This window comes from Bison bison, unplaced genomic scaffold (assembly GCF_000754665.1).
Source record: "Bison bison bison isolate TAMUID 2011002044 unplaced genomic scaffold, Bison_UMD1.0 scf7180017864451, whole genome shotgun sequence".
NCBI lineage: Eukaryota > Metazoa > Chordata > Mammalia > Artiodactyla > Bovidae > Bison > Bison bison.
The window spans coordinates 675,417-685,884 of NW_011495013.1; the positions used below are offsets into that span (position 1 = coordinate 675,417).

At 38.6% G+C, this 10,468-nt stretch overlaps 1 protein-coding gene across 4 annotated transcripts in view; it reads left to right on the top strand.

Moving 5' to 3' along the window:
• Positions 1 to 10,468, top strand: part of NSUN7 (NOP2/Sun domain family, member 7) — a 52,029-nt gene that overhangs the window by 8,390 nt on the left and 33,171 nt on the right. For all 4 annotated transcript variants that reach the window (XM_010858837.1, XM_010858840.1, XM_010858838.1 and 1 more), the window contains exons 3-4: positions 4,183 to 4,241; positions 4,623 to 4,753. In XM_010858837.1, the coding sequence (XP_010857139.1) occupies positions 4,183 to 4,241; positions 4,623 to 4,753 (190 nt within the window). The remainder of the gene's footprint in view (positions 1 to 4,182; positions 4,242 to 4,622; positions 4,754 to 10,468) is intronic.

Genomic DNA, 10,468 nt, shown 5'->3' on the forward strand with positions numbered 1-10,468 from the left:
AAGAGTCTTCTCCAACACCACAGTTCAAAAGCATCAATTCTTTGGTGCTCAGCTTTCTTCACAGTCCAACCCTCACATCCATACATGACTACTGGAAAAACCATAGCCTTGACTAAATGGACCTTTGTTGGCAAAGTAATGTCTCTGTTTTTGAATATGCTATCTAGATTCATCATAACTTTCCTTCCAAGGAGTAAGCATCTTTTAACTTCATGGCTGCAATCACCATCTGCAGTGATTTTGGAGCCCCCAAAAATAAAGTCTGACACTGTTTACACTGTTTCCTCATCTATTTCCCATGAAGTAATGGGACCAGATGCCATGATCTAAGTTTTCTAAATGTGGGTAGGTTTAATATTGCTGAATTCTTTTAGTTTTTGCTTGTGAGAAACTTTTTTTCTTTTATTTTAAATGATAATCTTGCTGGGTAGAGTATCCTAGCTTGCAGGTTTTTCCCTTTCAGCAATTTGAATGTATCATGCCACTCATTTCTGACCTTCAGAGTTTTCTGCAGAGAAATCTACTGATAGTGATAATGGGGTTCCCTTATAACTTACTCTTTGTTTTCCTCTTGCCACCTTTAGAATCCTTTCTTTATCTTTAAATTTGTCGTTTTAGGGAATTCCCTGGCAGTTGAGTTTTTAGGACTTGGCACTTTTACTGCTGTGGCCTGGGTTTGATCTCTGGTTGGGGAACTGAGATCATGCAAGCTGTGTGGCATGGCCAAATAAGATAAAATAAATTCATCATTTTAATTATGGTATGTCTTGGTATGGGTATCTTTGGGTTCATCTTGTTTGGGACCTTCTGTCCTTCTTGTACTTGGTATCTGTTTTCTTCTTTAGGTTTTGGAAGTTTTCATCCATAGCTTCTTCAAATACACTTTCAATTCTTGTTCTCTTTTCTTTCTGTAACACCTATTATGTGTCAGTTGTCATGTCTGAAATCATCTCATAGATCTCATATGTTGCATTTGTTCTTTCATTGTTTTTCTGTCTGCTCTTCTCATTTAGTGATTTCCATTATTCTATCTTCCAAGTCACTTACGTAGAGCTCTTTCTTGCTAACTTGGTTGTATAGCAGTTCTTCTGCCAGTTTCCAGTTAGTTTTCTGTGAGAATTGTTCCACATATAGAAGTTATTTCAGTGTGTTTATGGGGAGAGGTGAGATCCACATCTTTCTACTCTACCATCTTATTCCCTTTCAGCCTTGGCATTCTTGAAATGTAAGTTTTAGAAGTGAATTATATAAAGTGGATCACTGAAGGAAACACTATGAACACATAATAAAAATAGAGAAGGAGAACCTAGGGGAAAGTCAAAAGAAGAAACATCTTCAATCTTTCTTCCAGGATGGGAGGGATGATCAGACAGACTGTGTGAGTTTTAGGGGTCCTATAAATAGCACCCCTCTTATACCTGGGGCTTCCCTGGTGGCTCAAATGGTAAAGAACCTGCCTGCAATTCAAGAGACCTGGGTTCAGTCCCTGGGTCGGGAAGATTCCCTGCAGAAGGAAATGGCAACCCACTCCAGGACTCTTGCCTGGAGAATTCCATGGACAGAGGAGCCTGGTGGGCTACAGTCTATAGGATTGCAAAGAGTTGGACATGATTGAGCAACTAGCTTGTACTTTCTTACACCTGAGTTTGTAACCAGTAGAGAGAAAAAAAATGTTCAGGGACATGGCTTTAGATCGTCAGTCAAGGCAGGCTTGTGAAATACTTCAGAAGTAGAACTAGAACTTTCCATCTAATCCAGACACAGCTGAAGAAATGCAAGTCCCTCCACCCAACTCACAAGGCACATGGCAGAGAGCAGTCTGGAATGCATGCCCACCTTCTGCAGAAACACTGGCAGACAAAGAGTGGAAGGGGTAGGGAGTAAGATATGCCCCATTCTTTCTTCCAATTTCACTCACTAAATAAACTCAATTTTCGTTTCATGTAGAGTGATGAGTAGGTAGGGAGAGAATCTAGGAGTGTTTCTCTAGGGAAGGCCTTCTACATTGGAAACATGAGGAATGAGGATTGAGTTCCCTTCAAGAGACTAAAGAGAAGAGTTTCGAATTAGTGGGAGATGAGGGATAATTGGAGCTATTGTGCTGAACTAGGATAGGTAAATTTTGCAATCTTCAAAAAGTCCTGATAACTCAGTTGTTAGCAGTGTGTTTTATTTAGCCAGTGTGGTGTGTTGTAAGAGTAAGTACAGGAAAGGCAGCATAATGTGAAGAGAATGCATTTGGGTATCAGACTGCCTGGGTTTGACTCTGTGATCTGCCGCTTGCTGTGTGACCCTGAACATATTACTTGACCATGCTGTGCCTCATTTCCTAATCTATAAAATGGGGATAATGATGGTACCTAATTCATAGGATTGTTTGAGAGGGTTAAATGAATTAATATATAGAGAGCATTTTAGAACAATGTGTATCACATAGAAAGCACTATCTAAAATACACATTATTAGGGACTTACCTGGTGATCCAGTGTTTAAGATTCTATGCTTCAAATACAGGGGGCATCTGTTTGATCCCTGGTCAGGGAACTAAGATGCCACATGCACGGCCCACACAAAGAGTATACATAATTAATGTTCATATTGCTGTGTGAGAAAATTCTTTAAACTGGAGATACATAAAGGCAGTGCATTCTGCGCAATTGACAAGAGCTCTAAGGAAAAAATGCAGTGTTGGCAAAACAAATGTTCTGTCTTCTTTTCCTTCATTCTGCCTCTCATATTTTTTAGGAGTCCAGTAACTCCACTGCTCAAAGTTCTAAAGCCTATGCAGGTCTCCTGTCCTAGCAGGCCTTCATTCTTATGATGACTGTATTTTCTATGACAAAAATTGGGACTCATGCTGAGAAACTATGAATTAGATAGGATTCGGTTTGCAAGTACTAGGAGTGTGAAACTATAAACTTCATTTTCCTTATAAGTGAAATGGGGATATTGCCTTGTACAATACAGCCATAATTGGTGACTAAAACATGGATATGATACCTGAAAGATTTCCTGTGAAAATTGGAGTCTGTTCTCCCAAGTTTGTCGCTTCTTATTAGTTTTCCCATCCCCTAGATAAAAACTGAAATTCAATGTGTACTGTGTATGTAGGAGGTGTTCCACAAATGTTGATGAATTGAAGCTATCCTAGCTTTCTGTTAACTGATTAAAGCATTTGTTATATGATGTGTATATATAGTTAAGTCATTATAACAAATGGAGCACTCATCTGCCCTGTGGAGGTTTCAAAATATGTCCATATGTTTTTACTTATTACCTTTGTAATTATCCCTGTGACCAGGTTGCTGTCTCATCCTGGATCTTTACATGGGTAACTCCTTGTCATTTGGGTCTTAGATTAAATGTTATCAGTGTCTTCACTAGTGAGTTTTATCAAATATTTAAATAAGAAATAACACCAGTTTAGTGCAAATTATTCCAGAGACTAGAAGAAGAGGGGATATATCCCACAAATTTTATAAGGCCAACATAACCTGGATACCAACATTGACAAAGATATTATGAAGAGAAAATTATAGACCAATATCCTTCATGAACATAAACATAGAACAAAAATCCTAAATAAAATGTTAGCAAATTGAATTCAACAGTATGTAAAAGGATAAGACATTATTAATTAGATCTTCTTTAATGTTTTTCAAGGATATAAATTAAAGATTGAGATTCCTTTATTACTACCTCAGCTATTCAGATAATGCTCCTTTGACTTCCATGATGATTCCATGTGGAGCCTGGGCTTTCCTGGTGGCTCAGTGGTAAAGAATCTACTTACCAATGCAGGAGATGTGAGTTCGATCCCTCATCTGGGAGATCCTCTGGAGGAGGGCATGCCAACCCACTCCAGTATTCTTGCCCAGGGAAATCCCATGGACCGAGGAGCCTGGTGGGCTACAGTCTATGGGGTTGCAAAGAGTAGGACACAACTTAGCAAGTAGACAATAAACAACACCACCACCATGTGGAGCCTGGGTCACAGGGGTCTGGGATTCATAAAGATTACAAATATTTCATTATGCCATTGTAATTTGGGTCTTTATCAAGAATTAAGGTATATTTTGAAAGTAAAAGTATTTTGCAGTATTGGCTAAAGTGTATTTTGATTCCAAAGTTTTCATTTTCAGCTTTGGTGTTTTCATAACAGACATTTTCTTTGTTTTACAGATCAAGATATTTTGGAAACTATATTAATAGACAGCTATATCTTCCCAAGTACCACAATAGTAAGTGTATAACTTTTATATAATTAGCTGTCACGTGAGTGTTATTTAGAAAGCACTAAAAATAAGCCTTGGGATTTAAATACCTAGTTTGTTTAATGCTAAGACCTCTTCAAAACACAGCCTTAACTCTTTCCTACTTCCAAGTTTCTAATATAGATTGTACTCCTTTCATTTTGATGAACATGCCAGAAATTGTCCTTTTTGAAAGTTTTATTTTTTACTGAATTTTTTTTCTAGTTTGCAGTCCTTTTCTATCTCCCAGTTTAATCAGATGATGTGAAAATAGTCATACTCCTGCTCGCTTGAAAAATAATGGAATGGTAAATATTGCTGTTAGATGTTATTTGTATGCTATTCCTTCTCTGTGTTTCCCCTTGGTAGCCAGATCATTTGAACAGTCTTATCATTGTGATGCTATATGATTTCCAAGACAGAAAATTTCAAGCTCGTCTTCTTTCTGGTAATGAAGAGTCTATAGCAGAAGTTCTAGAAGTGGAGAACCTTCTTAACAGGTAACTATAAAGGTTAAAAGGATGTTTTATATGAATTCATTATTAGTGTTTCACTGGTGAAATAGTATACAATATAATGTGTGGATAAGTGTTAAAATTTTATAGAGAAAAAATATAAAAGTTCATAAGTTTCTTGAGTTCCTTTAAAAAAAGATCTTGAACAAAGTAAATATATTACGTAAATTCAAGTTGTTTTGAAAGCTTGAATTGTAAGATCCAATTTGTAAGTATTTGGAAAATCATGAAAAATTCCTGACAATTTTTAGCACATACATAACTTACACTTCATTTGAAACAGCTATTATTTATTTACTTGGCTTTGTTTACAGCTCTTAAACTAACATGTATCAAACAAGAAAATTCCAATTAGATAAGAACCCATCACTTAGCCAAATTGAAAAAAGAATCTACAGCTTTTACAACTTAATGTCAGTAGTTAAGAGGAAAACTAACATATTTAAAATTTGTTTTCCTTTTACCCTAAGTATCAGCAGAAGCCTAGCATGAGAACAGTAATAGCACCTACCTAAAAAGGTGGTTGGGAGAACTAATTAGAGTAATGTGTGTAAAATGCTGAGCTAGGAGCCAGGCGCATAGTAGATGATAGTAGATGGTCATTCATTAAATGCTACCATTGTTAGGGCTGCAGGATCCTAGTTCCCCAACCAGGGATGGAACCCATGCCCCCTACTGTGGAAACGCAGTGTCTTCACTGGACCAGCAGGGAAGTCCTCTATACTCTTAAGCCTTAATAGAAAGCACAACATAGCAAACAACAGCAATCCTGTAGGAAGACGTTTCCCTGGTGAATAATCTGAAACAGTTGTCATATCTCATTTTATATTGTTATGGAAAACTCAGTTTCATTTTGAAGGTTGAGACCAAAAGAGTCACTGAATGGAGTTATAGTAATAACTTACCTTTATTGAGGAGCACTTAATATGTATCAATCACTATTACAAGAAGCTCTTTACATAACAATTCTTCAAAGTGAATATTGTTATCAACCTATATTTTTACACAGAGGAAAACTGAAGCACAGACATGTTAAAGTAACCTGTCTAATGTCATAGAGCTAGAAAGAGAAGTGCCAGAATTCAAATTCAGGAAGGCTAACTCTAGAGAACTTCCCTATAGCTCAAACGGTAAAGAATCTGCCTGCAGTGCAGGAGACCCAGGTTCAATCCATGGGTCAGGAAGATCCTCTGGAGAAGGGAATGGCAGTCCACTCCAGTATTCTTGTCTGGAGAATCCCAAGGACAGAGGAGCCTGGTGGGCTACAGTCCACAGGGTCCCAAAGAGTCAGACATGACTGAGTGACTAACTCTTTCACTTTCACTTCAGGGCTCAAGATTTAACCATTTATATGCTACTTTTCCTTCTACTTAAGATAGTGAATCTTGGGTAAAATATGCTAGACGATGACAGATATGACATAGTACTATGTCAGTTGTAGCCATGAGAAATTTGGGGATGCAGAAAAGCAAAAGCAATTGAATGTATGTACCTTAGATAAGCAAGGATCTTGCTCCTGTTTACTACATAGGTTCCTGGGCAACCACTTCACCTCCCCATACCACTACTAGGCAACCTGCCTCTGAGGATGGGTGCCCAGGATGGGTGCAGATACATTGGAGAAAAAGTGGTGGGGCAATGTGCTTTGGGACAAGCTCTGAGTTTCAGCTTTCCTGAACTGCTTTCAGTTTCCATTTGACTTAGGACTAAGGAGATTTTCATGCAAATCTCAACTTAGTGTGCGTAATGAGAGCTGAGGTTAGGCTAAAGCAGGCAGGAAAGCCACAGAGCTCTAACCAAGTAAGAAAGACCAGACTGCGGTTTCAGCAGCAGCAGATTCTTAGCTGAGAATGCTAGGGAGGCAGGTAGGAAATAGGACAAGCAAAGACCATGGCTCACGAGGCCAGAAGAGCCAGAAGATATTATTGTCTAAGGTTCCTGATTCCTCAGATTTTTACTTTTCCCTGTAATATATACTGTGCTGCCTCTTGCCTGGAGGAGGTTATCTGGTTACATTCCTGTCAGTGCAACAGAAACTACCCGAACCAATCAGGCTTCATATAATACAGATCTTACTCCCACATTAATAAGTTATTTTATATCCAATTCATGCTATGCTCCGTTCCTAATGTGTTATAGGATAAGTGAGTGTATTTAGTGGTTAAATTGAAGAGAATAGTAGTGTAATATACTGGTATAAGGATAACATTGAGAAAATCCATGTACAATGAGAAAGATAATGCTAAGAAAATACATGTATAAAGATAACCTAGAAGGTTCTAATCAATAATCTCAGCTTTCAAGTAATAGAAGCTATTTTCAGTTAGCGTGAGCAAAAATGGAAAATGTTCTTAAATAGATCCTGGAATATCTCATGCAATTCAAAGACTCAGGAAGAGGATGAAATCAGGAACTGGAAAGATGTCAGGATTTTCTTTGTCTCTTTACCTTTTTATTTCTGCTTCTCTCTTAATATCTGCTTCATTCTCCTTTTCTCTCCTGATCTGCCTTCTCTGTTTCTAGCCTACAAGGAAAAAGCCTTACTGCTGCACCCCAGGTCTTAAGCTTACTTGTTACACTTGTATGTTAGTTTCTTCACTTAGATTAATTTATTATCTCTACACCCAGTTTTAAATTCTACCCCCTTCCAGGGAATTTGATTGGCTCCTCGTGGGTCAAGTGCATTCCCTTGGGCCAGTCTTCCATAGCTAATGGAGTAGAATTCTGAACTTAGAATGTTGGAGGCCAACCTCTATAGATCATCTGGGCCTTGGGGCTGGGCAGTATTGTCCGCAGGGCAGTAGAATCATGTTAAGCTTAAAGTATACCTTAGTATGTTTCTACCAAGACGATGAAGACTAATTTTAAGAGGTGATAGAAAAAGAAGCAGTTATTTAACAAGAAACTGAATGAGAATCATTTTCTCCTTATAAAAATTGTGTTTGATCTTTGTTGTTGTCTCTACCAGAAATCCTTGTGTTTTATCACTCTGTATACCAACTGGTATCTTTTTCTTCATTTGTTCATGGCTCTAGGGATAGAATCCAAGGTGAACCTATTATCATTCATTTGTTTATTATTTTTGGCTGCACTGGGTCTTTGTTGCTGTGTGCCTACTCTTCCGTTGCCATTCGTGGGCTTCTCATGTTGATGGCTTATCGTGGTGGCTTCTCTTGTTGTGGAGCACAGGCTCTAGGGTGCTCAGGCTTCAGTAGTTGTGGCTCATGGGCTCAGTAATTGCAGTTCTTGAGCTCTAGAGCACAGGCTCAACAGTTGTGGTATGTGGGTTTAGTTGTCCTGTGGCATGTGGGATCTTCCCAGTTCAGGGATGAACCTGTGTCTCCTGCATTGGCAGGCAGGTTCTTTACTGCTGAGCTACCAAGGAAGCCCTATCTTTTTGATACATGCAAGGGCTTTAAGAACTCATTTCTTGTACAAATGCAACTATCTTTGAAACAGTGTGACCGGATTAAATAAAAGAGACCACAGCTTCTTCCTTTCTTTCTCTGCATGCCTCATACTAGCCCAAGAATCTGATTCTGCCAAATAATTTGTTGGACTTTGGTGAGGCAAAACTAGAAAAGGCACAGTGAAATTAGAAAATGGGCAGTGAAAGACTGGAGAAGCAACAGGAGAGGAAAAACTGAGTAGCCCTTCCTCCCAAATCACCCAAAACTATCCTGTTACAGTCAAGGCACCACCAGCTTCTTAGATATTATCCTTGATTCTTCTTTCCTGCCCTCCCCAGTGCCTCTGCCATACCTATTACATTAAGTTCTGTAACTCCAGTTGGAAGCCATATGCTGAATGTGTCTACTTGTTTCCATTTCCACTCCTACTATCCAAACCCAAGCCATTTATAATCTGTCACTTGGACTACTGTGATAGCTTCTTCATTCCCTGCCTGTAACTCTTCCTTTTTCACAATCTCTTCCATAAATAAAGTGATCTTTTAAAAGTCACTTTAATCACAGAGTGTCTTGGATCAAACTTATTCATTCCTCCTATAAATAACTAACTGTGCATGCTAAGTTGCTTCAGTTGTATCCAACTCTTTGCAACCCTATGGACTGTAGCCTGTCAGGCTCCTCTGTCCATGGCATTCTCCAGGCAAGAATACTGGAGCAGGTTGCCATTTCCTTCTCCAGAGGATCTTCCAGACCCAGGGGTTGAACCCACATCTCTGACATCTCCTGCATTGGCAGGCATGTTCTTTACCACTAGCGGCCACCTGGGAAGCCCCTATAAATAACTAGATGGACAAAATATATGAGACAAAGATTTTGGACATTAGACAAAAAGCAGCACAGAAATTTAATCCTTGAGAAAATGAAAACAAATGAGGTGAGCCCTAGAATAGTCCTGGCTTTATGCTTACAGGTACCTTCCAACTGCAGTGCAGGAAGGATGATCTGTAGAGAAAACTGTAGTCTTACTAAAATTAAGAAAACAGAGACCAGAGTTTGGATATGATCATTTTTCTTCTTGATTTTATTAATGTGGTAAGGTTATTTACCTGGAATGATTCATGAATTTTAAAACCATTTTTAACATTCATGGATTTGGGGGATAAATCACATTTGCTTAGATATTCCTTTTCTTCTATTCCCAATTTTCTCATTCACATAATGCTTTAGAGTTTTTCATTTGCCAAAATGCTTCTGAACACTTGTTCATGGGGTTCTATCTCTTATATTCTTTCCACCCCTTCTTTAGAAACTCTTAGCCCATTTGACTTACTTAGTGAATATTGTGAAACAGTGCTCAGTATAATGTCTGATTTTTTTTTATTTCTATAGGAAATTCAAGCAGTTCACTGAAGATTATCTTTTGGCATTAAGAATATAATTTGTATTTAAAGAGAGCCACATTTCTTTTGTGTTAGGCATTACTAATGGCACTTCAAAACTTGAGATATTTTGAGAATTCCCTGGTGGTCTAGTGGTTAGGACTCAGTGCTTTTACTGTGGAAGGCCTGAGTTCAGTTGCTGGTTGGGGAACTAAAATCCCACAAGCCATGTGGCACAGCAAAAAAACAAAGACAAAACCCACCACCACCACCAACAAAAAACAAAACAAAAATCCCCTTGAGATCATTTGTTCTTTGTATATAAAATTTCTGACAATTTTAAGCTAAAAAGGAATAAAACCCATTTCTTTTAAAAAATAAACTAAGAGAAAATGGTGTACTAGGTAGGATTCCTTTTTGACAACCAGACAGGAGTCCAACTCAAACTAGATTAGGCAAAAGAAAAATTTTATTATAAAGTATCTCATCAAAGAATTGCACAGTGAGACTTGCAGGAAGGATGTTGATGTGCTTCTGCTTCTGCTAACTACATCCTGTGTTGAGGTCCTTTAATGGACTGGAACCTGGTGGTCCGGAGTCGATGATAAGAAAGTAAAAGGGAGAGAGAAAGAGGATGATATTCCTTGGTTAACGCAGAAAACCGATAAAGTCCTTAGACACAGGGCTTGCATTGCTCACGAAGCCACCTGGCGCCCTCTCGAGGGGGGCGAAGGCACAGTGCGCCTTGTTGAGAGAGTCTTAGAAACCTGGTCAGGAGAATGAGCATGACGGGTCTCTGTGCTCCAAAGAATTAGCCTGAGAGAGAGAGAGAGAAAGAAAGAAAGACACGGGGACCAAAGCTCTGATGGAGCAAAGGTGTTTTATTCAACATTGTGTGAGTATTTATACTG